Raw genomic sequence first — 25,548 nt, forward strand, 5'->3', positions numbered from 1 at the left:
GGTGCAGCGGCTGAGACTTCCTAGTACTTCAACTATATCCCAGCGCAAATACTGACAGAGGCAGATGTACGTAGGAAGACTGGCAAGTATGCACAGACCCAAATGGTTATTTAAATTGGATTATATATATTATATACAAGCAGATCATGTCGTCGGCCCCTGATTCCTCATGTCCGACATACCCAAATCAAACGTATTCAACACGTTACCAGCACCGCCCAGGTCAGTGGCCGGTGGATTTTGCAATTGACCTGCGATATCACCCCCCATACCGCCGCCAAGGGGTTCGAGGTTAAAGGGTAAGAACCAGGCACTCGGCTGATGGAATTCTCCCGTGCCGGCTGGAGCAAAAGGGTCGGTCCAGACTGCGGAAGATTCATTGTTATTATTATTATTTCCACCGGGCTGGTTCTCGGCATTTTGTAGCCCTAGGTGGCCAGAGGCCACCGCAGATGGGTTGATTCCAGAATACGACCCGTAGACAAAGTGCCGATCGAGTTGAGGTATCTGATCGGACGTCATTCCAAAATCGAAGGCCGGTTGGTCAAAAACATCGGCGGGTGTCTGGAATAAACCAGCATCGCCAAAGTCTGCATAATTTATCCCAGAGTTGATCATAGCCGGTGCGTTCGCCGCTGACAAGTCCATCACCGGCTGGTTCTGTGATTGTGTAGTGAAGCCTGTTCTTGTCGACTGTGGTAAGGATGGAAGAGACGATGATGCTGTGTGGTTATTTGATTTTTTCCGTTGTTTCCGTGGCTCAATGGTCGCCTGGCTAGGCGATAGACTGGCAAAAAATTCCTCTACACTTTGTAGGTTAGGCCGCTGGCCCATGACGGCGTCATCACCAGTCTCATTCGTACTGGTTGTGTCGGGATCTTCCCAGTGCATTCTGGAGACTCCATGGGGATATTTATCAAACCAATCCCCATACTGAAACATGGATTGAGTCTCCTTCGAAGATGCAGATGTATTCGGCATGGGGCCCCGAATAGCAGCATCTGCGAATTGCCGATATCGATCTTTGGCACTTTCAACCATGTAATGAAACATACCCCAATATCGTTTCATTTGATTGAGATAGCGGTAAGTGTGGCGTAAATTTTCCTTGGAACGTGCTTCCAGCTGTGCATTTTTCGAAAAGATGCCCCAGATATGTACGGTGCTGGCCGAGTATGCACAATAGCCTGCAAACGGAACAGTCAGTGAGTGACCGTTTGCTTGATCAATCAACGAGGATATATGATGTGCTGCTTCCACTGCAGCCTTGCCGGCGTCACTCAAAAAGGTCATCGGCATACCTTTTGGCGGACGGCCTCCTGGAGCCAGAGGTATGGCGAACTGGTTCAAAAAGAGAATGTTTTGATGAATGATGATGTGTAAAAATATAAATTGGTTAGCCACTTTTTCCGCTGCGTGGTCTTGAAGATTTTCATTGTTGAATACGAGGGATTTTGGCAAAGAAGAGGCAAAATCTTCAATTTCTTTTTTCAGCCTCATGTAGCCGGAGTTAGGGTCCCATAGAGGGTATGGGTCCTTCCTTTTCCCTCCCAAATTGAGGTAATCAACAATATGGCCCCATATAATGATTGTTCGAATTATATAACCCGAAACTCCCATGTTAACTTTCGGGTCGGAAAGCTGACCTTGGCCCTCTGGCACGGGATTGGGTACGTCGCCGCTTAGGTCTTCTGTTGGACCTGGAATCTCCATCAAGAAGTGTGACTCCTTAACTGGAAGCTGTATTTGAATAAACTTTTCGTTACCGATTGGGGGGCGTTGGCTTCCGGATGAGTTGTACCTGTCCATCAGAAAACATGCCCACATCGTGCGCCTCCGTATCTCCCGATCGGTAAAACTCAGTTCAGATGATTTGGCGCTATGGCTAAGCGGATCATGGTCGACTTCTCGATGGAGCTGCAAAGCGTAGGCCATCCTTAGAGCCTGGCCGCCGAATGACCAGCTTCGACCGCCGTGGCAGGTGCCAAATTCGTGGAGTCCAAGGAGGAGAAAGACGGTTAGAATGGTAATGTTGGGTTCATCGTGGCGTTTCATTGCTATAGTTGCGGCGGGGCTGGCCCAGTTTTCTCCCCTCAAAAAGGCCGGCTCTGAATTGATTTGAGGATGGGTCGAGAATCGCGCAGAGACAGCGCAAACGGCCAATATGACGACCGGCGGGATTGCCCCGGTTTTTAGCTTTCGCATAAAGCTTGGTTTATGCAGCAAGAGGTACGACTGGCCATAAACACAGTCAAAAAAGACCTCAGAAAGGTGTTCCTGGATTTCCAGAGAAGGGAGAAACTCGGCACCCTCGGTGAGCAATCCTGTCCCTTCTAGAGACTTTCCTTCTCGACTGAGGGGGAAGGCATCGGGCACAGTGACATTCCCCGAGTGACTCATCCATGCATTTAATTCAGAAGTAAAAGCCTCGTCCGCCGATCTTTTCTTTTGGGCTGCCCTTGACGCCGGCTTTGTCTGGCCTTGGGGTGTCGGTTTAACCTGGCTTCGGCCAATGGCCGTCATGTCTCTCGTTTCTCCGGCCGGAATCACCTTGATGACGCGCTCCTCCATTCTCTTGAGTCGCTTGTCCAACATTGCCATGTAGTCTGTTCGTGGAGCGGCCTTGCGCGTGGTGACCTTGTACACACATGGTATCCGCGATTTGGAGCAGTGCTTGCAAGCGGGTTTCTCGCCCGAGCATCGAATTTTCTTCCTCCGACACGCAATGCATGCGAGCGGCAGTCGTTTCCTTTCCTTGCCCGCCTTGGTTTTCATATCACTCCAGGCCGGTTTGTCATGGTCATGGTCATTGCCGTGCTGTCCGGAGCCATTGTTGTTGTTGTTGTCGTTGTGGGATTTTCCCATGGGAGCATGTTCGCCTCCTCCATATGAAATCTCTTGGTCGCGCGAGCTTGTCTGGCTCAGATTATCGTCATCGAAGCTGCCAATAGCCTGGTCGTATGTAGAACGCAGGCCGGCAGCCTGCGGTTCGGTCGCCATCAAGCCAGTCGCTGAGGGGAGGAGTCTAGGCGCATGCGCATGTGCTGCATGTGCGGGAGGAGGAGGAGGAGCTGAGCCGTAGCTACAGGCCGACGCATCGTTTGCGCCGACTGGAGTGAGGGGAGGCGTGTTTCTACCCGTGCGATCAGACGTAGTCGGTGCCGTGTGAAAAGGCAGGGCGCAATATTGGTGAAGGTGAGGATGAGGATGAGGATGAGGATGAGGATGAGTAGCCGTCGCAAATGCCGGTTGGGACTGGCTCTTGGACGCTGGCGGAATGTTCGGCGTGGAGAACGGTCCACCCGAAAGGGAAGGATTTGCGGAGAAGTCGCCAGCCTTGGCATGCGCTCTCGCGTCCATGTTGTCTGGGGAGTAGTATTAACTGAAGGCTGGGAGAAATTCCATTGATAATAATGTTTGCTATTTTTGTTTTTGTTTTTTGTTTTTTTTTTAAAAAAAGAAAAGACTAGTCCCATGACCATCTGGCTGTCGAGATTTGTGGCCAAAGCTTCAACCTTGGCTTACTTAGTACTACGTATTATTATTATTACCTCTCGTAACCATGAGACTGGCTGGCGCTGAGGTTGACAAATCACTATCAAACATTTTCTGCCTAGACCGCTAACCAGACGTTTTTGGAATTGACCTTGTCCATGAAAAGAGCATAAAAAGTCCTGTTGTATACCTCCGTCTTGGCGCCTACTATCGGCCTCGGTTTGTGAGCCTGGACCATGTACTATGTTGTTTGAACAATAAAAGTATTATTTGAGAATAACATTGTACAAGATCGACTCGCCCCGATCCTCGCAACTCATCGTCCCAATTCTCGATTCTCCTCGAGCGGGGTCTGTGCGGTGCGGGGAAAATAGGTAAAAAAAAGAGGATTGGAGAAAGACGGAGCTAGGATCCACACGGCCTCTGTGAATGGTCGCCAGCAAAAATACGTATATGCAGAATTAAATACGTAGTCTAATAATTAAACATATTATTATTATTGTGCGTGGACTTATTTAGCCTGAGAGTATTGGATACTTTACAATGTAGTAATGGATACCCGAGGCAGCGAATGAGGCATCCCGCATAACCAAGCAAATTGCCCGAAAGGGTAATGCTGTTGTTCGTAGAGGATTGAGACAGAATAGACTCTTTATTGGCTAGATCTGGGGGAGTTACTTATGGATATAGTAATATTAAACGCTAGAACTATAATTGTGGTATTTCTATGGTTGAATTGATTGCATCATAGACACGAAATCGCCGTTGCTGCCATATACGCGCCGGAAATGGTATCGCGCATTGTCTACCCACAAAAGAGGTCGGGGTTTAGTCTTTCTAAGTTAGCCATAAGGCTCATTTCGGGTCGTCTCTATCATAGTCCTCCTGCAATAGAGAGGAAATCGTCACGTTCTTTGGATGCACGTGACCTCTATAGACATACGACGACGCGACTTGTTAATCGATACGACGCTCAAACAGAATAAACATGTTGTTCATGAGATTGACAGATAGGACGAGAAGAAACTGTTCGTAAATACGGTTTTATCTCCGTGACTCGAATAATTGTAGGTACATGGCGCGCAACCGGGAGGAAATAGTTCAAATGTGAATGACTTGATTAGACTATGATCAGAGTTGTGCAGTATCAAGGCAGCATTATTTTATACTTGTGTGCGCTGTTGCTATTTTAAATGTCGTGGATTGTGCGTGTTGTTTTTGTTAATGCAATTAGAATGCGCTTAACTCCGTGGTAACCCCGTCTACAACATAGTGTATAGATATGGAGACAGTTTGTCGCTCTGGGATAGGGGTTACTATATAATTCTCATATTCCAGATGTTAATTATTGCTTAAAAATCAATTACCTAATTGGAAGATTTGCAAAATAACATCAATTGATTCGTCTCAATGGCCGCAAAGCAGATAATCACACTCATCACCGGTACGCTTTTAGGGCTAACTAACCAATTGCTGCGAGCAACATTGAAACAACAAACCATGCTAATGACTCATTCATTCTTAGGCGCCAACCAGGGCGTCGGCTTCGAAGCCGCCAAAAACCTAGTCCTCAGCTCTACCTCACACCATGTCATAATCGGCAGCCGAGATGCCAGCAGAGGCAGCCAAGCTGTCTCCGACCTGCAGTCTCTGCCAAACATCAAGGGCTCCCTGGAGACAATCCAAATCGACGTGACCGACGACAAATCCGTCGACGCAGCTGCCGAGAAAGTCGCGACAAAGTACGGCCATCTTGATGTGCTGGTCAACAATGCCGGCGTCAACAATATGAACCCAAACCTGCGAGAGAGCATGCGCGTCATTCTTGCTACCAATCTGGTCGGCGTGGCCAGTGTCACCGAAGCCTTTCTGCCCTTGCTCAAGAAATCGGACGAGCCGCGTTTGGTGCTTGTGAGCTCGAGTGTGGGTTCGATCACGCATGCGTCCGACAAGACTTCTCGGTATTGTAGTCCTGCGGGCACGCCTTATCGATGTAGTAAAGCCGGAGTGAATATGATGGTGGCGCAGTATGGTCATGCAGTGAGTGCGCAAGGAAAGAGTTTCAAGGCGTTTGGCGCAGATCCAGGGTTGAACGCAACCAATTTGATGGGTGATGCGGACTCGCTCCGGGCTCGAGGGGCCGTGGAGCCCCATGTCGGTGGCGGAGTTATTGCTTCCATTGTCAAGGGCGAAAGAGACGCAGACGTTGGAAAACTATGTAGTCTCACTGGTGTTGTGCCATGGTAAAAAGAGGTGTTTCAATGTTGCCGAATTATCGCATTTGCCGGAATATCATAACGTGTTTGGTATATTTACATGATTCCATTTTTTTTCTCCTATCCCATTCACATGTCCCCTTGAAAATTCCCTTTCACTTATTCTTAGTTTCGTATCTCTGTTTCAATTACTTGTTTTTACCTGTCTAATTATTGTCTTTCGCAGAAGAGTGCACATGACTCTAGCCGCGAAGGAGTTCGATCAAAGCCATGAGACAGTCCAGCGTCTATAGGCTTTTGAGGCGGCCACCCTTGGGCAGACGAGGAGCTGCAGCTTCCAGTGCGTATACAATCTCGCCTCCGAGAACATAGATCATATATGCTGGAAAGATAATCCAAAGACCACTATGAAGGGAAAAAATGTTAGCAATGTCTTTAATTATAGCCGGGTTTGTCTCCTACTTTGGAATGATCCACAGGAAAACCAAATTGGATACACTGTTGTGGCCGATGTTCGTGAAACCAGAGAATAGTTCGTTGAACCCTAGAGATCAGATCAGTTGCTGTACTTTAACGCTTCCAAGAACAAAGAACAAAGAAATCATGGGAACTGACAGTACAAGACAGTCTTGCTCAAGGTCATAACACTGGCGCTAAAGGCAATGAGCAGAGCGAGGCCACCGATGCGGCCAGGCACCACTTTCTCATCCAGGAGAAACCACGATAGTCCCTTCTTGACTCTCTTTGTCGAGGCGCGTCCCGTGTTGGTTGCGCTGGTGCCGTAGACATACACCACTGCCAGATAGCTAATATAGCCGATAGTTTCGATCACATTCAAAAGGGCCTGTGCGGCCGTAAAGCCGTTGCGGGCATTGAACGCGGGCCAGCCATAGATATAGTCCACAGTGCCGTACAGTGCGTAGGGGGTCCAGATGGGCGAGTGAAACTTCCCACCGGGCATGCTATGCGGGCGCAAGAAGATGTAGCCCGAGTCCCAAATCACCAGAGGCACCGAGACCAACAGCCAAATCAGCACCAGAACCGAGGGCGTGTGCACGCCTTTGCGCGCATTGCTGGCCGGCGCTGGCGACGAGCGCACGACTGACCGCAAGGCGTCGGCTGGGGGGGACGCTGTACTGGACGGCGTCGCGGGAGAAGGAAACTCCCTGGGGTGTCCTCTGGTGCTCACCATGTTGGAAGAACGGCGGTCTGCGGAATGAAAATGTGATTATATCAAGGATAGGAAGCAAAAGCGTAGTCACATTGCACGGGTGAATACCAAGTAGTATTGTTGTTGTTGGCGGCGGGGGGGCCATCCGGGGCCGACAAAGCCATTCGCCGCGGTGACGTCGGCCGCCGCCTATTCCCTTTCCGGCCGGTGCTGGCGGCCTAAAGAGGCTAGCGGATGAGCGTCCTTCCTATTTCGGCCTGCCGCACGCTGTTGGGCCCAGGCAAATACGCTCTCGCTCTCGCTTTCGGTCGTCTACAAAGGATGGACCGTCAGCTGATTGTCCAGTTGCTCAACCGCGGCGTCTTGAGGTATCTCAAAGCATCTAGATCTGGACCTGAGTTGTGGCACCGGCCAAAGCTTCGCTCAAGCCTCTCTGTGGCTCAGCCTTAACCAAAAGAGGAACAGCGCTTGGCGCGCTTGCCAAAAATCTTTGGGTCGCGAGGCAAACGACGAGAGGGGGGGGAAAAAGGCTTCATGAGCATGGGAAGAGAGCGATTGGACACCCCCGAATACATCGGACTCGTTGACCAAAATGCTGCTGCCCTTCTGAGAGACCAGTGCAAGCCTCTGCCGACATGAGTAGCCCAATCAACGATGAGGTTAGCACGCTTTGTTCTCCCAAGTCTCCTGATTAGTTATCGACTGACGGCCTCACAGAAATTAAATCGCCTCGCGCGAGTGCGGGAGAATCAGCGAAGGAGTCGAGCTAGAAAACAGCAGTATATCGACGAGCTAGAGCAAAAGGTTGCAGCCTGCAATGCACAAGCACAGCAAAAGGATATCGAGCATCGCATGGCTTATCAGAAACTAGAGGCCGAAAATGCGAATCTGCGCAGCTTGCTGAATCGAGTCGGGGTCGATAGTGGCTATATAGAGACCTATCTCAATCAGTGCTCGGTTCCTGAGACATCGAGGAAACTTGCGATTCCGGCACTGACGAAACCGCCATCCCAGCCTTCGTCAAGCCAGCATTCTCCTGCTGGGCCAGATACCCCGACACAATGCCAGCCGAGCTTGTTGCCAGCCAGGGAACCAGAATCTTGTTGTTCATCAGGTTCAAGCTGCGCTCCTGCAGCAAATTCTGCTTTGACATATCCAACGCCCGAGCAACCCACGACGTTGCTGCCTATGCCTCCCGTGGCGACGGTAGCGACGGTAGCAACGCAGATGCCGAATGTGAGCGATGAATTTACACCAACCGATAATGGCTTGAGGTTGCCTCCAATATCGTCCATATGCGATTGTGGACCGGGATCAAACATATTGTGGCCTAACGACGAGAACTCGCTCAGTTCGACCCTCTGTGGGATCGCAGAGGATCTGATAAATCGATACAATATCCAAGGTGCAGATGTCAACTTGATCAAACAGAGGCTGTGGCCGGGATTTCGCAATAGCGGCCCGGAAGGGTGTCGAGTCGATAATAGCGTGCTGTTTGAGGTTCTGGACGAACTCAGTGGGAATATTCCGTCATGAGATCTACCTCGCACAGTTTCGTCTGAGGAGAAGTTGCTATCTGTGGCATATCGTCTCAAGTGACACTGATGCGTGCAACTCGCGGCAAGTTTGCTGCCTTCGTCCTCGATACATTTAAAACCACAAAGAGCATATGTCATGTTGGTTGAAAGTGCGTAAATAGTTTCATTCAAAAGTCACCCTCTTATAAGACTAAAGGGTATAAGACTCGTGGTGCCCCTTTTATAAATATACTCAATATATCGTCATTATATACCTATGTTATGATTTATTGACTTGTACGCAACAACTTTGCACATATTTGAAATTTTGGCTTCTGTCATTGGAAAATGGCCAAGTATGAACATACTTTGATGTGACCGCTATTGTTTTCAAGGCAGTGTGTTATGTGTAATATTTGACAAATTAGGAAGATTCCTAGATTAGAAAACCCGGTTTTATTTTCTTCATGTGTAGCTTTACTATCAAACATATTGTACTAGCGCACGGTCGTGGCAGGCGCATATGGAAATTTGTTCTTGGGATATTCCACCTGGTTGTCGATGAATCCAAGGGGATCGTGCTCAAGGTCATGAACCATGGAAGATCCGTTTATGAGAGGATGTGTGTGCATCGGTCTCCTAGAACAAATCATGGCTATGATGTTCGTAATCATGTTGCACGATATACCGAGTATTGGTACAGCTACAGTTCCCGTCAGTAGCCCTAACGGAGAATATACACCCAGCCACAGTGCCGTCTTTGCTTGATGTTCTGTCTGTATTTTTCCATTCCATGGCTTGAATTATATTCTAGACCCAGTAACGGTTATAAATATCGTATGTTGTCTCTTGGTCTGGTGATTCATACATCTATGCTGCATCGTGGATGCGGGGAACGGACTCTGCTCCACCTTAGTGTAGCACGTCCTCCCTCTATTGCCATCTAGTATTTTAGGTAAAGCGATATATCTCCGATCGTAGTGAACTATTAAATAACCCCCGAAACCACACCGACTCGCTGGAATTATTAATCATATAAACAATCTTACAGCTAACTTAGGGCCCCAGCTAATGAAGGGTTATGCACAAGGTGAACTGCCGAGTTGGATCATTATTACTACGTATTATTTAAGTAAAATAACCTCGCGAGTGAGATCGGTGGCTGCACCTAACCCCCAAGTAGTCAAAGTACTACTGGGCGAGACGGGTAATAATATCCTTGGATTCTTCCTTGCTTACCGTTCTTAACTTCTTAGGCCTTGTTTATTACGTATTAAAAAAAAAGGCTAGTAACCCCCCTCTCTCCACGAACGCGACTCCGCGCGCCCCCCGCTGGAAGGATCAGCCCGATGTTTAGCCGGGAGTCAAAGTCACCTGTTGTTACATTGGAGAAAATTAGTTTTGTTTATTTCATGCGCCGTGAGATTTAATTATGATGAGTATTCATTGTTGGGAAAGAATAATAATAATAATGACTTGAAGTTGTATATTAATAATATGTGTCAAATGCCAATGACGTGGAGCTCGGATCTATGCTTTACATACATACTTGCTGCATATAAGCGCAAGGATTAGTGCATTATAGCAAACCCTATGCGACATTCTAAAAAAAAAAAGGTTAGAAACTTCCAGAAGCCGCGATTGCTCTTCATCTCGCATTGCTCTTGATGATACAGCAATCGATAACAACTATGATGTAGAACCACACGTGGAAAAAAGCTGATCATCATCGTTTTTGGCGAGATCGACAGGGGAGGAGGAGTTTTATCCGGTCATTTCTTTAATTTTTTTTCCCTCTCATTTGCATTTGCCGCCTTCGTGAGCTGGGAGATTGGCGATGTGACATAGAGTGGTATGTAGTAGTACTACTAAAATATTGTCGAGTAGCGATTGAGTGCTCTCGAGTCGTTAGGGATTTGACATGTTGACGCGCGCAGAGAAAAAAGGTTTGCGGGAAGGGGACTTTCCATTTTGGGTAATGAGCTAGTCTATAACCAGAAAGAAGGTTTGTCGATCCCCCGGCCGGTAATTTACCCGCCTCGCATTTCCGTAATAATACGACAAAGGCGCCGAGGTGTTGCTGACATCAACAAGACTCACGACACGGGATGCACTAATTAGTTCTCCATACGTACGTGCCAAAATGGCACCCATGGGTCCAGAGGGATGATGCCAATGGTAGGGGGAACCAGCAAGTGCATCCGAGCGTGATCCCTGCATGTAATTTAATTCCGCCCATGCCTTGCCCTGCACGAATCTTTCGTCACTCGTGGCATGCTGGTGGACTGCCAAGAGAATGTGCACAGAATCATGTGCCGTTATTATTAACAAAGAGTATTAAACAACAAACAACAGTATTATTAAATGTATGTTGTGTTGTCGACGACAACAACGGAACTGTTGGCGTTACGTTACGTTACGTTACGTTGGGCGGTAATTACCGAAGGTTAGCTTTCCCCACTCATACAGGAACCAGCTTGTTGGTTTCCGGGGAGCTTCACAATGTTTCTTTGTACCTGTATAGAACTGATGGAGAGCACAAAAATAAGAAAACAAAATGAAACAAAGCAAAAATAATTGCAGAATGACTTTGTTAGACACTCACCACAAACCAGTGAACTAGTTTACCCATGCAATTCTCTCACCCGGGATTGGGACTGGTACTATTATTTATTATTGTATTATATCTGTCTGTATTAGGCTGTATCGAGACCCCACAAGGCTTGCTCATGAGTCTGTTCTGTAAGTAATAATAATGTATGCTCATGCTCCGCTCCTACCAGCCCAGTCATTCGCCCCTCACCTCCTCCTCTCCCCCCCCCTGCTCTCCACCCTGCTCTCTCCACCCTTTCTTTCATTATTATTTATAACCCGGCTGTTACGCTGCCTCGAGCCCGAGAACCCCGTCTACTCCGATCGTACGTACTTTGACCATCACGCACGATGAGGAACGAGTGGCTTGTAGCTCTTGCTGCTGCGGCAGTCGCCCACGGCGAAGTAAGAAGCTGCAATTCTCTCAATTGATCTCTTCTAACCAATTGATTTACCTAGGACCTAGCACATTCCCCTCCCTCTTATCCATCTCCATGGGCCAATGGCCAAGGTGAATGGGCCGAGGCCTACCAGAAGGCCGTCGATTTCGTTTCACAATTGACATTGGTCGAAAAGGTCAACCTGACCAGCGGTATTGGGTACGTCGACCATAGACAGGAATATCATGGAACAAGAACACTGACGGCTTGGCTAGTTGGGAAGGAGGACAATGTGTGGGAAACAGTGGAAGCATCCCTAGCAAGGACTTCCCCGGTCTCTGCATGCAGGACTCTCCGCTCGGCGTTCGTTTCGGTATGTTGTGGTCTTGGGCTCTAAAAGAAATGGGTTGGATGATTGCTGATGAAGCGCTGTGCAACAGCTGACTACGTGTCTGCCTTCCCCGCTGGCATTAACGTTGCCGCTACCTGGGACCGCGATCTTGCCTACAAACGCGGCCAGGCAATGGGTTCGGAGCACCGAGACAAAGGTGTCGACGTCCAGCTCGGTCCTGTTGCTGGCCCGCTGGGCAGAACCCCCGAAGGAGGCCGTAACTGGGAGGGCTTTTCCCCGGATCCAGTCTTGACCGGACACCTGATGGGAAAAACCATCGAGGGCATCCAGGACGTCGGTGTCATTGCTTGTGCAAAGCACTACATTGGTAACGAACAGGAGCACTTCCGCCAGGGCTCCCAGGGCAACTACACCGTCTCCGACGCCATCAGTTCTAACATCGACGACAAGACCCTGCACGAGCTGTATCTGTGGCCATTCGCCGATGCCGTCCGCGCCGGTGTCGGTTCCTTCATGTGCTCCTACAACCAGGTGAACAACAGCTATGCTTGCGGTAACAGTTATCTGTTGAACCATGTGCTCAAGGGTGAGCTCGACTTCCAAGGCTTTGTCATGACCGACTGGAGTGCGCAACACAGCGGTGTCGGAGACGCCCTTGCTGGAACCGACATGGATATGCCCGGTGATGTTGCTTTTGACAGTGGCACTGCTTTCTTTGGATCTAACTTGACTATCGCTGTGCTCAACGGAACCGTTCCCGAGTGGCGTGTTGATGACATGGCTGTCCGTATTATGTCTGCCTATTATAAGGTTGGCCGGGACCGTACTCGCGTTCCCACCAACTTCGACTCGTGGTCCCAAGATACTTATGGCCCCCTGCAATTCTACGCCAATGAGACCTACACCAAGATTAACGACCATGTTGATGTTCGTGCCGACCACGCCAAGATCATCCGAGAAATCGGTAGCGCCAGCGCTGTTCTTCTCAAGAACGTCAATGGTGCTCTCCCTTTGACCGGAACCGAGAAGAGCGTCGGTGTCTTCGGCGCAGATGCCGGTTCTAACCCTGGCGGCGTCAACGGCTGCGCTGATCGCGGGTGTGACGAGGGCACTTTGGCTATGGGATGGGGTAGCGGTTCGGACAACTTCCCTTATCTGGTCACTCCTGAGCAGGCAATTCAAGCCGAGGTCATCAAGAACGGAGGTGTCTTCACCGCCATCACCAACCAGAGTGCCACGGACCTGGCCCAGGCTGCCGCTAGACAGGCATCGTGAGTACTTGATCAAAGAGTAGCACATATGAAATAGAGACTAACATATAAGCAGGGTATCTCTGGTTTTTGCCAACGCCGATTCTGGAGAAGGTTACATTGATGTCGATGGCAACACTGGTGATCGCAACAACCTGACCCTTTGGCAAAATGGCGAGGCCTTGATCAACGCTGTTGCAAGCGAATGCAACAACACTATCGTGGTCCTCCACACCGTGGGGCCCGTTCTGGTTGAGAGCTGGTTGCACCACCCCAACATCACTGCCGTTCTCTGGGCCGGATTGCCCGGACAGGAGAGTGGAAACTCCTTGGTCGATGTCCTTTACGGCACCGTCAACCCAGGTGGAAAGACTCCTTTCACCTGGGGTAAGCAGCGCTCTGACTGGACAACGGATATTCTCTACGCCCCTAACAATGGCGAGGGTCCTCCCCAGCAAGACTTCACCGAGGGTATCTTCATCGACTACCGTCACTTTGACAAGGCCGACATCACTCCCACCTTTGAGTTCGGCTACGGTCTGAGCTACACTGGCTTTTCCTTCTCGGGACTTGACGTCAAGCCCGAGCCCGCTGCACCTTATACTCCCACCAAGGGCAAGACCGGAGCAGCTCCTACGTTTGGCAGTGTCAAGGATGCCTCTGCTTACGTCTACCCTGACGACATCAACCGCATCGACGCCTACATTTACCCGTACATCAACTCTACCGACTTGAAGGCTTCTTCCGGTGACCCCCACTACGGCTGGGACTCGAAGAAGTACATTCCCAAGGGTGCCCAAGACGGCTCGGCTCAGCATCTCAACCCAGCTGGCGGCAGCCCTGGTGGTAACTCTGGCTTGTATGATGTTGTCGCTACCGTCTCAGTGGACATCAAGAATACCGGCGCTGTCGTTGGTGACGAAGTTCCTCAAGTCTACATCTCTCTTGGCGGCCCTAACGAGGCACCCAAGGTGCTCCGTGCCTTTGAACGTATCACGATCCAACCGGGTCAACAAACCACATGGACTACTACCCTGACTCGACGAGATGTCTCCAACTGGGACACCGCCAGCCAGAACTGGGTGGTCACTGACTACCCCAAGACAGTTTACGTTGGCAATTCGTCGCGAAACCTGCCCCTCAAGGCTACTTTGACTTTGAACAGCTCTTGATTTTTGAACAGTGCTTGGGACTCCTTCCTTTTCAGGTCCTTGTTCTACTTTTGTATAAATAATTAAATACCTTGCTGACAGTCTTTAATTAATTTTTTTTTTTGGTGCCTTCAATGGTTGTGTGTGAATGTCGTACATTTAACTCTTTGGCAAAAAGGCAACACAAGTAGTAGGGCTTGCCACCGCGATATTTATCGTCATAGGATACCTTAGACAACCTCTATTTTAAATGACTAAGCTTATCGGTGTGTCTAATTATAACCGGGCCTATCGGCTCATCAAAGAAAGAAGTTTCTTGTTGGTCAAGTGGGGGAGTCGCGAGTAGAGCTATAAGTTGCTTGCATGCTATCCATTTACTTCCATCGTTTAGTTGAGAACCCATACGCCTACAAGTCCTCTGCACTATCAATACATCGATTTTCATAATAGTTTTGAAAACAGATCCAAGCTGATTTACATGCTTGAACCATGGAGGTTGCAAATCCGTACCAAGAGCGAGACATCGAGAGGGAAGAAACTCGCAGTTTAAACCAGGCAGCCACACAAAACGAAGAAGAAACCGCACCGCCGCATGCTGTCAATATTGCAACTAGATGGAATGAATCGAAAACCACAATATGGAAGGTGACAGCTACGTTTTGGTGTATGTTGGTGATGGGAGCCAACGATGCTGCGTATGGAGCGATAATACCATATGTTTGTCTCCATTTCTCTTGTCTTGATAATCATTCTGAGAAACTTTCTTTCAGCTGGAGCTCTATTATCGTAAGAGCTATACGATCATTTCACTGGTTTTCCTTGCGCCCTTTGCCGGCTACACAGTCTCGGCCGTTCTCAGCAATTTGATCCATCAGCATTTCGGCAGGAGAGGCATCGCCATGATTGGGCCTGGGTGTCATTTGCTTGCCTTTGCAATTATCTCGATCCATCCACCTTTCCCTGTCCTTGTGACTATGTTTTTATTTATAGGTTTTGGCAGTGGCATTCAAGATGCAGCTTGGAATGTGTGGGTTGGAAACATGGCGAATTCGAATGAGGTCCTCGGGTTTATGCATGGATTTTATGGCGTGGGAGCAACGGCGAGTCCCCTGATTGCTACATCCTTGATCACCAAGGCTGGTTGGGAGTGGTTTAATTTTTACTATCTCTTGGTATTTATCTACACTCCTTTTCATTTTCCACAAAATGTATAGAAACTAACAAGAGAACATAGGCTGGAGCAGCTGTGATTGAGTTTGTCTACGCTGTTAGTGCTTTCTGGAATGAGACCAGTTCAAAGTACAAACAAGAGAGCCCCATTTCTCCCGGCAGAGGAGGAGGCGCATTCTCTCAAACGCGTCTCGCCTTGACATATCAGGCTACATGGACATGTGCTATATTCCTCTTTCTCTACGGCGGTGTAGAGGTAGCCATCGGAGGCTGGATAGTCGTTTTCATGACAAACGTCCGCGACGGCAGCGCATTTGCATCGGGAATGACGGAGACAGGTTTCTGGCTGGGGATCACCGTCGGTCGATTCGTCCTGGGGTTTGTATCGCCCAGGCTCGGAGAAAGACTGGCTATTGCCATATACCTCTCCCTTTCCATCGCGCTCGAGCTTATCTTTTGGCTCGTGCCTGATTTCATTGTTTCTGCGCTGGCTGTGTCATTTGTGGGCTTCTTTTTGGGAACAATTTTCCCTTGTGTTGTGGTAGTGGCAACACGTCTGTTGCCGAAGCATATTCATGTTGCTGCTATTGGGTTTACGGCTGCGTTGTCGATGGGGGGAGGCTCTGTTTTCCCGTTCATGATCGGCGCGATTGCGCAGGCAAAGGGTGTCAAGGTTCTGCAGCCGGTTTTGCTGGCGATGCTGGCTGTGGCGTTGGCAATATGGGCAGTGTTGCTGAAGTTTTCTCAATAAAGCTGTCAAGTTGACAGTGCAGTGACAAGAAAAGGCAGGTTCTATAGGTCTATATAACGCTAAGTCTATCCGGTACTAGCGTGGGAAGAAGCTGGGCCTCGGTAGTGTTGGCGGCGAGCCATGGAATGTATATATTGATGATTTTAACTCTATATGAATATTAAATTTTTATTTGATTTAATTTTTTATGACTTGAATATAACCTCTTATTAACTTGAGCTTTTCCTACTGGATTGTGACCGTATCGAGAGGTGGGCATTTCACGTGACTCTCGGGTCATTATTGGCCAAGCGGCACAGGCACGAATCGACGTCATCCACGGAAAGCTCGCATGTGCTTTTCCTGTCTGCCATCTGTCCACGTCCGTTTGTCGGATCATTACACTCTCTTCATGCCATAGCCATATACATTTCTATCAGTCTGCTAGCTGCATTTATTGCGTGCATTCTCCACGGGCAACCAGTCAATCGGTCAACAACCATGGCGACTTCTTCACGCAGCGTCTCTCCCACACAGAGCAAGGCAAACCGCCGAGCACCACCGGCAATAGCTCTGATCATATACCCCATCACATTAATCGTCGGCTCGATATTCTCTGCCATTTCGCCGACTGCACGCCCACCGTCGCGAGGCTCCTCTGACCCGGCGAGTGCACTGGCCCCAACCATTGCGGCCGACATCAACGTCCCCGACGGCCATTCAAGTCCCGTGAACTACTTTGCCCGGAAAAACAACATATTCAACCTTTATTTCGTCAAGATCGGATGGGTGTGGATAACTTTTGCATTTTTTGCGCTACTTCTTACTCAACCATACTTCACCAAGGCCCCGTCAGGTCTTCGTGGGAAAAGATCCGCACAGGCGCTTCTTCGATATTCGATTGTGACGCTCGCTTGGTTCTTGACAACACAGTGGTTTTTTGGGCCTGCGGTTATTGACCGGGCCTTTGTGCTGACCGGTGGGAAATGCGAATCATTGACACCACTAGCCGCAGCAGCAGGAGGAGGACTCGCAGTTGATTCGTGGGAGGAAATAAAACTTATTTTCACGGCGGCTGCCTGTAAAGTGGCCGGCGGCGTATGGAGGGGTGGACACGATGTGAGCGGACATGTCTTTATGCTTGTCTTGGGCAGTGCCTTTTTGGGCTTCGAAACTCTAGGCGCGTCTCGTTCCTATCTAAACGTAGCTGGATCCGAGGCTAAAGCGAAAGATGACTCGGACGATGATAGTACATCAGATAACGAGGATGATGATGACTCGGTGCCAATTTTTGCGCGGAGATTTGCGTGGGGTGTTGCTGGACTGAGTTGGTGGATGCTCTTCATGACTGCTATTTGGTTTCATACATGGTTAGAAAAGGTGAGACCCCCCCATACATATCGTTATAAATGTAGGAGAGGCTGACGAGTTTGAAAAGCTTTCGGGATTGGCTATCTCCCTTGGAGTCGCCTACGTCACATACCTGCTCCCCCAGAGCCTTTTACCATGGCGAGATATAACTGGAATCCCGGGTTTGTAATTTGATTATGCCTGGCTGCATTATTTGCCTGTGCAATACATTCGCATAAAACTGATATATTTAATTGCAATTCTATAACACTTTCATATACAATGCGAGTTTTAAAATGTATATAATAGAATTATAACTTGGCTCGTGATATGGAACGTAGCTCAGAGCTATCTAACATTGACACTGCCTTGACCTTATGGAATCGTTTTTGGCTCCGGTCCAAGGTAGCCAGAACGAAATGCTTATCCTCGTCAGCATTGTAGAAACTTGAAAAAAAAAGCTGATACTAACCTCCCGGAATCAAAGCCGACGAATACATGACTCTAGTAATAGGACGCAAGTCTTCCGGAGTCAGCGAAGTCTCCTTGGGCGACAGAGAGATTTCCATATATGGCTCCCACGCGGAGAGAACCGCATCTGAATACGACTCGAGATCGATGGCGCGCTCCTTGTCCGTCGACTTCTCGGAGTGGCATTTGATGCCTAAGCTGGTGCCGAACTCGCGGAATGCCAGGCGGTATTTGATGTTGCGAGAGAGGTAGCGGTCGATTTCAAAGAGCTCGTCTGGGATAAGGTTTTAGCAAAGTAGTAGCGGGGTGAATAGGAAATGTTGCGTCGTATACATATTTGTTGAAAGCATTTCCCTGCCAGTTTAGAAGCCCAGCTTTCCCGGTCCGAAAACCAGTGTGAAGTCCACAGCGTCATACCCAGATCCAGCGGGTCGGTCGACACAAAATGCTCACCTTTACGCTCCATAACGCGCTTGTAGTCGGAAATCTCTTCATTCAAAACCTGCTCCTGCCCATCATTCGTAGCCATTGCCGCGGCTTGCAAAAGACGACACACCACATACCCATCAATGGGATCTAGATTGCCCTCCGACGGGACCAGCGAGATGGACAAGTCCATACTCATCTTCCACACCATGCGCGGCCGAGTTGATTCACGATTAACAAAAAACCGAGGATGAATCGCCTGAGCCAGCGCAACGGCCTGGTTGTTGTACTTTGGCTCAGCCGTCGCGAGCGACAGCCGGTTGAGCGCAAACATCCAGATTGTGAGATAGTGATGGTACTGGCCGTCGCCATCGACTCCAGTCTCATCGAATTTGCCGATGCGTAGGCCGCCACCTAGCGGGTTCTCGTCTGTCGCACCGGGGAGACGGGCTGTACCGTCGCGCGTGCGACCCAGCACATCGTGCACGGTTTCGACGAGGCGGCGGGCTAGAGTTAGGTATTTGTTGCCGGTGGTGGTGGTGCTTGATGATGATTTGGTCCATTCGCGATGCAGAGTGATGAAATTGATGACTCCGAATGCATCCGTCCAGAGATATCGTCCTCGATGGCCGCCTGATTTCGGAGGTGGCGTCCATTCTTCTGGGTTTTTGATGTCCGCGAAACTGCCATAGATCGACTCCATCGACTGCTCAAAGCGAGCTAGGCTTGTGGCCGGTGAAGAGTCATTGTCGCAGGGACTCGCGCTACTCATGCTGGCATATAGTTTCCGAATAGGGCAACCTTGAATAATTACCGGAAAGGGGAATATCTTGGTCTTGGCGAAGCGAGAACGAGAACCAACTCGGGCCAAAACGCGCAGCGACATGTACATGTATACTTGGCAAGCGTGTTTCTAGATGGCATGAAATAATTATATTCAATATTTCCGACATCGAGCATTTTTCTTGTGAAGTCATAATGACTAGCGGCGCTTAATGTGGCACTTGACGGATGGATGATATCATGTCTGGTTCTGAATGGCGGAAGCAACCAGAGGCAAACCAGACAGTATAAATGAGACCTAGAACAGACAGACCCCCCCCAAAAGTCTTTAGAAAACGTCTGATTTTCCAAGTCTGGATATTTATGATCTCAAAACTAAGCAGAATGGCAGGACAGCTAACCCAGGTCGTCCAGGCAGCGGCCAAGCCGTTGCCAGAAATCACAGATCCATTGTTTGGCCAAATGTTTGACAGCTTTCGCAACTACAAAGTAGTACTGCTCGGAGACGGTAGCCATGGAACGTCCGAATTCTACCGTGCCAGAGCAGAAATCACCAAACACCTGGTAGACCACCATGGCTTCACCATAGTGGCCCTGGAGGCGGACTGGCCTGATGCCGAGGCAATTGACCGCTATGTCCGGCTACGACCCGGACCAAAAGGCCGCTTGGCAAGCAAGGGAAAGAACGAGCCTTTCAAGCGGTTTCCGACATGGATGTGGAGGAATAGCGAGATGCAAGAGCTTGTAGAATGGATGCGTGATCGGAATGCTAAATTGGCGCCCGAAGATAGAGCTGGATTCTACGGGCTCGATCTCTACAGCATGGGTAGTTCTATCCACTCGGTTATTACCTATCTGGACCGTGTCGATCCATCGGCAGGCAAGGAAGCTCGCCGCCGCTACGGCTGTCTCCAGCCCTGGGTGGATGATCCGGCATCGTATGGGCTTGCGTCGTTACGGGGCTTGGAGAATTGTGAGACCCAGGTTGTTCAGATGCTGAAAGATATTCTCCGACATCGTTTGGAGTATTCTGCAGACCAGCATGACGGTGAGGAATTCCATAGCACCGAGCAGAATGCTCATGTGGTTCGCGACGCGGAAAAGTACTACAAGTCCATGTATTACAGCTCAGCAAGCTCCTGGACGCAGCGAGATACACACATGTTTGACACACTGGATCGACTCTTCCGGTTCAAGCCCCAAAACAGCAAGGCAATCATCTGGGCCCATAATTCCCATGTCGGAGATGCCCGATACACAAGTATGGGCGAGCGACGGAAAGAGATCAACATCGGCCAACTGTGCCGCGAGAACTACGGCCGCGACAATGTCGCTATAATCGGATGTGGCACGCATACGGGAACTGTGGCGGCTGCTCACGAGTGGGATGAGGACATGGAAGTCATGGACGTCAACCCATCGCGACCAGACAGCTGGGAATACATTGCCCACGGTACCGGTATCCCCAGGTTTGTGCTCGATCTGCGACCTGGCTATGCCAGCTTGGATCTCCGCAAAGCGTTTGAGCAAGAACGGCCCCGACTGGAGCGGTTCATAGGGGTCATCTACCGGCCAGACACGGAGCGCATCTCGCACTATTCACAGGCCTATCTTCACGACCAGCTGGACGCATACGTTTGGTTCGATGAAAGTTCGGCGGTGAATGCCCTCGAAAAGGTGCAGCCATTCACCCCTCTGGGCAGAGAAGAAACCTATCCTTTTGGGTTGTAATAGAGATTCAGCATGCAAGTTTGCGCTATATATTTCTAGGCGGATATGTATATAGGCTAGTAGGTAAAAATCGAACGAGACGTTAAACAAAAATGAATAAATAATGCATCAGTTTCATATCGCGAATGCCAAGAGTTCTCGGTCTTGGCGAAAACACTATTACGTCAGCGCGCTTCTTGCCGCGGTGACGCGCTTTACCGCTTTCGGATGGTTTGTTTTGGGCAAACGTCAACAAGAGCAACAAGTCCAGCAACGTGACGATACGCCTCCACCACCATCCCAGAACGCCCATCCAGGAGGAAAAAATCGACAATAGAAGTACAGCAAAACACGAGTTCAATTTGACGCTCCAACTATTCGCCAGACAGACGGGGAAAGATGGCTCCCCGTAGGTCAGCCCGCTTGAGAGGCAGCAGCACTCCCGTCACCGAGGTGAGTTTGTGATTGTTTCCTGCCAGTTGCCACAACTCGCTCACCAGACAACAGGATCAGTTTCCTGTCCCTCCAAGCACGACTCCCCCCAGACTCGCTTCTGTTGTCGAACACAGCGAGACCCCACCCACGAATTCACTTCCACACAACCATGCCACATTAACCACCACGCCACAAAGTCCTTCTACCAGGAAGAAGTCGACCCCGTCTTCCAACAACAAAAAAAACATGAAAACACCAACAACTGCGGGTAGCATGCGTCCTGCGGCGGAGGAGATGCATCCCAGCAAGGCACACCAGAGCACCACCAAGCAACCAGATTCTGGTCTTGTCCTTGGCTTCAACCCTGTTAAAAGAGACTCGGCTGGAAAAGCTATCAAAGAAAACGCGGCTACCAACACACCATCCAAGGTCATAACATCTCCGCCTAGCAAGCTGGATAGCGCCTCCAAGTTCGACTTTAGGTTCTCCACCGATGACTCCAAGTTGAGCGACGAGGCGCGAAAGCTCATGGTTAGTGTTCGCGAGGATGTTGCAAGAATCAAAGCACAGATGGTTCTAGAAAAGGGTGAGCAACAGCGCAAGGACCAAGACACTGTGGATGGTAGAAAAATTGCCCAGCCCAAGGGCAAGGCAGGCCGTTTTAGCGATGCCCATATGACTGAGTTTAAGAAGATGGACTCGATTGCGGGACACCCCTCTGCTTTCAGAGCACAGCCAGGCCGTTTCCAACCTGTCGAGAAGTCCTTGAAACGCAAGAGCTCCAAGGCTTGCTTGGACGAGCCAGAGCAGAAGCCTTCACCTTCGAAGGTGCCTTTGGGAGGGACCAAGCGTGTGAAGCGATTCGATGGACCGGATACCTCTACGGTTCGCCCACCGGCAGAGATTGCTACTCCGAAGAAGACAGTCCCCCATTCTTCCAGACCACCGATTCGCAACAACTCGCTCATGACTCCTACCAAATCCTCGGTTGCGCGTTTCGCCTCTGCAAGATCGTCCAAAACTTCAATGATCCCTTCTCTGAATCGTTCGCCAGCATCGCGTCTTACAGCACCTCGCACCCCGAAAACAGACTTCAATCCTAGGCTCAAGAAATCATTGCCAAGCCTTGGCAATCTGAAGTCGATTTTGAAACGTCGCCAGCCGCTCTTTTCAACTGACCCGTCAAAGGTCGCTTCTGGAACGCACCTGGCAGCTCCTTCTTTCAACCCTGACATCAATTTGAAAGATTTCCCGACTGCATCTTTTGGTGCTGATAGTCAGACTCCTTCTCCCAAGAAGCGAGTTGATTTCACCTCGAGCACTAAGTCTCGCTACGAAATCCCGCAGCCGTCTCCATCGCCATCTAAAATCCTTGCACCTCGTGGTGATGCTGCCTCGTCCGACGTCGTCTACCCGACTTTGCCATCACTTACACCAGATAGCACAAAGGCTGACACGCCCACTATTCGACGTGTGAGGGACTCAGCCAATCCTGCCCAGCCCACCAGCCCACTCGCCAATTTCCCCAGCACATCTCATGGAATTTCGAACAAGAAGCGCCATAATGACAATGGTAGTCCTAGACCTTCTGAGAAAGTTTTGAAGCCACCTGCTACTCTCTCAGGACTGACCAACGAGTCCCACAACATGTTGGCCGTGCCTCATGGGATTAAGAACAAGAAGCGTCAGCGCGAGGAAGATGGTGACTGGGATGTTCCCTCAAAGGAGATTTCTAGATCCGATTTCTTTAATTCAGTCAAGAAAAGTCCATCCACTGCCCTCCTCGCCGTGCCTCATGGAATTAACCACAAGAAGCGTCAGCGTGTAGATGACGATGTCGAGACCGAAAACATCCCACCGGCCACAACTCCCACAGATGAGCAGCGAAGCGTCAAACGGCTCAAGGCTAGTCCCATCAAGATGAACCCTGTTAGCCCGAGTCCACTCAAGTCTCGCGGGGTTACACCTAGACGCATGGCTGGTAGCCGGGTCGGTACTCCCAACACCGCTTCGAAGAAGGGCGTTCTTAGCTTGAGCCGCTTGAACATGCTTTCGAAGCCAAAGCCTCGCAGTTGAAAGCATGATATCCACTCGGGCGAATGAACGATGACATGAGTCAGACGAGAGTTGTAAATTGGTTTCTAATTGGGCGTTTTTTGACGAGCAAGGCTACATATTTGGGAGGCAGGGTTCTTTCCCATCTTTTCTTGTACAATATATCAAATTTTTCAGGACTCGGGGGTTTTTCGAGTCCTATTACTCGTGCACATCCAACATTCGGTGTTTATGATTTTTATGAGCGGCAATTCTTTTTTTGTGTCTGTTTCTATTCGAGTTTACACTAGGATTTTATGCGTATTTGTACAGTATGATGGTACTGCAGATTGGAACTTTTGACAATTCTCTCTGTTATCCGCCTCTTGTAACTGCTTTATACAAAATGAATGCTCCTAAAACGACGAAGCTAAATCCACAGCGACAATCTTCCCTGCCTCAACGACACTCCCATTAACAGGTGCTGCCATACCTCCATCCGTCGTAACATACAACAACGACGCATCAGCAAACCTAACCGACGTGCTCCCGGCGACGGTTAAAGACGACTCACTGCCTACAACAATCACCGGCTTAATACCAGTCTTGGACGCATCCCCCGCTGCCGGCAGCATAGCCACCGTATTCCCACCAGCAGTCCACAAGTTATCGTCGCCATCAAAGGCGAAATCATCAACAGCTATCCCAATCTTACTCGCAACAGTCCGCACAGTGGCATTTGGTCGTGCGAATCCGGTGAGCGGGTCAATGGGTATAGAAAAGATTGCTTCGCGTTCCGTGTTGGTCCAGTACAGCGAACCTTTGTGCACGGCTAGTCCATTGATGCCGATTGGGATAGATGCATTTTTTGGTGGCAGCATTTCTGAAACCCCATCAAAGACTTGTTCGTATGTGCCGCAATTGGTGTTGACTTTGAATACGGCTCCGAGCGTGGAATCGGAAATGAGCACTGTGGCGAGCTTGTCTTTTCCTTCTTTTATGGGATGAAGTAGTGTTATGCCGTTGAGAAAAGATGCTTCGGGTATATCTGTAATCTTTGAAGCAACAACACGATCCTCACTTGTCTCGTCGTCGTCATCGAATAATTCCACTTTCCACAATGAATACGTCCCCAGAGTCCCCGATGCAGTCGCCGTACTGAAATTCCCAACCACAACCGCAAACACATCTCGCGCAATCTCTACAATCCCCAGCGCAGAAGTAACATTGGGGAATTGGAAAAGCAGGCTCGCGTTTTGTTCTTCGTCGAGCTGGTATATCTCTGGCGTCGTGATGAGGCTGAAGATTATGGTTCTGGTTGAAGAGCGGATGGCGAGGTTCTCAATCCATGTTGGGGTTGTGGGTGCTTGCCAGAGTGTTTTGGTGTTGGCTTTGATGATACTAGTGGATGATGTATCTGAGAGCGACGACAATGGAGGATGAGCGACGTAGCATTGGCAAAGAGTAGCAAGAAGGGTAACCCATAGAGGGAGATATGAAGAGAAGCCTCGCATTGTGTTTTTTTTTTTTTTGAGGAGGTTTATTCTATCAACCCTAAACGGAGATTAAGAAAAGACTGTTGGAGAGTCGAATGTGTGATATTTAGGAGACTTGGTCCTATTAATACCATCTTCAAGCCTCGCAGTCTTGACTGCTGATTTCAAATCCATCCTGTTTAATCCATACCACTACTACAGCTACCATATCACTAAAAAAGAAAAGAAAATTAAAGTCTATTCCATTCGTAAGCTTCACAACTCAGCTCCAAGTTCTTGCGGATTACGGGAGCGGACTTGTTAGTCACGCTGGATGGGAAGGATTCATTTTACAAACAAGTCCGCTGCCAATAATATTACTACTAATATTAGTCACGCTACTATCTATTGTATTGGTTAATAATTTAAAATGCCTAATAAGTAAACTAGGCCTTTAATAGTACGGGGTAAAACTTTAAACTGACAGGGAATTAAAAGCTCGTCCGTTATCATTGCTAATAATAATACACATTAAAAACAGCATGTCGGAACAACGGCTGCCAGAAAAAAGAGTTCATCAGTCTTTATCTATTAAATACATCAGGTAGGTATGAAAAAGGGCGAAGGAGAAAATAATTTCTTCCTGGCTTATTCAAAAAAATGATGATGTTCCAGGGGGAGCCTGTCAGCATAAGCTATAGTACAGAAGTTCATGGCTCAATGAAGAATGAAGAAGAAAAGGAAAGCACACACTTGTAAGAAATTGATAGAAAAAAAAAAAAAAAAAGGGAAAATCAACCAAGTTCAACTCCGCCCATGCTTCAGCCCGTTAAGCCCAGT

At 49.1% G+C, this 25,548-nt stretch overlaps 12 protein-coding genes across 12 annotated transcripts; 7 read left to right on the top strand and 5 right to left on the bottom strand.

Annotated features, from left to right (window-relative positions):
* Positions 1–144: 144 nt before the first annotated feature.
* On the bottom strand, positions 145–3,360 carry TRUGW13939_03745 (uncharacterized protein; the record flags this gene model as incomplete). The annotated part of the gene is made up of 1 exon (XM_035486924.1): positions 145–3,360. One exon carries the CDS (start codon positions 3,358–3,360, stop codon positions 145–147), a length of 3,216 nt encoding a protein of 1,071 aa, XP_035342817.1.
* A 1,545-nt stretch (positions 3,361–4,905) lies between these two features.
* TRUGW13939_03746 (uncharacterized protein) lies at positions 4,906–5,742 on the top strand (the record flags this gene model as incomplete). Its single annotated transcript, XM_035486925.1, has 2 exons — positions 4,906–4,939; positions 5,021–5,742. The coding sequence occupies 2 exons, from the start codon at positions 4,906–4,908 to the stop codon at positions 5,740–5,742; spliced, it is 756 nt and encodes a 251-aa protein (XP_035342818.1).
* A 256-nt stretch (positions 5,743–5,998) lies between these two features.
* On the bottom strand, positions 5,999–6,903 carry TRUGW13939_03747 (uncharacterized protein; the record flags this gene model as incomplete). Its single annotated transcript, XM_035486926.1, has 3 exons — positions 5,999–6,116; positions 6,174–6,255; positions 6,327–6,903. 3 exons carry the CDS (start codon positions 6,901–6,903, stop codon positions 5,999–6,001), a joined length of 777 nt encoding a protein of 258 aa, XP_035342819.1.
* A 614-nt stretch (positions 6,904–7,517) lies between these two features.
* Positions 7,518–8,418, top strand: TRUGW13939_03748 (uncharacterized protein; the record flags this gene model as incomplete). Its single annotated transcript, XM_035486927.1, has 2 exons — positions 7,518–7,541; positions 7,600–8,418. The coding sequence occupies 2 exons, from the start codon at positions 7,518–7,520 to the stop codon at positions 8,416–8,418; spliced, it is 843 nt and encodes a 280-aa protein (XP_035342820.1).
* On the bottom strand, positions 7,830–8,558 carry TRUGW13939_03749 (uncharacterized protein; the record flags this gene model as incomplete). The annotated part of the gene is made up of 1 exon (XM_035486928.1): positions 7,830–8,558. One exon carries the CDS (start codon positions 8,556–8,558, stop codon positions 7,830–7,832), a length of 729 nt encoding a protein of 242 aa, XP_035342821.1.
* A 2,784-nt stretch (positions 8,559–11,342) lies between these two features.
* TRUGW13939_03750 (uncharacterized protein) lies at positions 11,343–14,145 on the top strand (the record flags this gene model as incomplete). Its single annotated transcript, XM_035486929.1, has 5 exons — positions 11,343–11,396; positions 11,451–11,590; positions 11,647–11,744; positions 11,812–12,994; positions 13,050–14,145. The coding sequence occupies 5 exons, from the start codon at positions 11,343–11,345 to the stop codon at positions 14,143–14,145; spliced, it is 2,571 nt and encodes an 856-aa protein (XP_035342822.1).
* Positions 14,146–14,613: 468 nt separating this feature from the next.
* On the top strand, positions 14,614–16,045 carry TRUGW13939_03751 (uncharacterized protein; the record flags this gene model as incomplete). The annotated part of the gene is made up of 3 exons (XM_035486930.1): positions 14,614–14,841; positions 14,895–15,296; positions 15,359–16,045. 3 exons carry the CDS (start codon positions 14,614–14,616, stop codon positions 16,043–16,045), a joined length of 1,317 nt encoding a protein of 438 aa, XP_035342823.1.
* A 480-nt stretch (positions 16,046–16,525) lies between these two features.
* TRUGW13939_03752 (uncharacterized protein) lies at positions 16,526–17,564 on the top strand (the record flags this gene model as incomplete). Its single annotated transcript, XM_035486931.1, has 2 exons — positions 16,526–17,404; positions 17,463–17,564. 2 exons carry the CDS (start codon positions 16,526–16,528, stop codon positions 17,562–17,564), a joined length of 981 nt encoding a protein of 326 aa, XP_035342824.1.
* Positions 17,565–17,749: 185 nt separating this feature from the next.
* Positions 17,750–19,043, bottom strand: TRUGW13939_03753 (uncharacterized protein; the record flags this gene model as incomplete). Its single annotated transcript, XM_035486932.1, has 3 exons — positions 17,750–17,796; positions 17,847–18,119; positions 18,179–19,043. The coding sequence occupies 3 exons, from the start codon at positions 19,041–19,043 to the stop codon at positions 17,750–17,752; spliced, it is 1,185 nt and encodes a 394-aa protein (XP_035342825.1).
* Positions 19,044–19,438: 395 nt separating this feature from the next.
* On the top strand, positions 19,439–20,785 carry TRUGW13939_03754 (uncharacterized protein; the record flags this gene model as incomplete). The annotated part of the gene is made up of 1 exon (XM_035486933.1): positions 19,439–20,785. One exon carries the CDS (start codon positions 19,439–19,441, stop codon positions 20,783–20,785), a length of 1,347 nt encoding a protein of 448 aa, XP_035342826.1.
* A 378-nt stretch (positions 20,786–21,163) lies between these two features.
* Positions 21,164–23,275, top strand: TRUGW13939_03755 (uncharacterized protein; the record flags this gene model as incomplete). Its single annotated transcript, XM_035486934.1, has 2 exons — positions 21,164–21,217; positions 21,272–23,275. 2 exons carry the CDS (start codon positions 21,164–21,166, stop codon positions 23,273–23,275), a joined length of 2,058 nt encoding a protein of 685 aa, XP_035342827.1.
* Positions 23,276–23,649: 374 nt separating this feature from the next.
* On the bottom strand, positions 23,650–24,747 carry TRUGW13939_03756 (uncharacterized protein; the record flags this gene model as incomplete). The annotated part of the gene is made up of 1 exon (XM_035486935.1): positions 23,650–24,747. One exon carries the CDS (start codon positions 24,745–24,747, stop codon positions 23,650–23,652), a length of 1,098 nt encoding a protein of 365 aa, XP_035342828.1.
* Positions 24,748–25,548: the final 801 nt, after the last annotated feature.

Source organism: Talaromyces rugulosus, chromosome II (assembly GCF_013368755.1).
Source record: "Talaromyces rugulosus chromosome II, complete sequence".
Taxonomy (NCBI): Eukaryota; Fungi; Ascomycota; class Eurotiomycetes; order Eurotiales; family Trichocomaceae; genus Talaromyces; species Talaromyces rugulosus.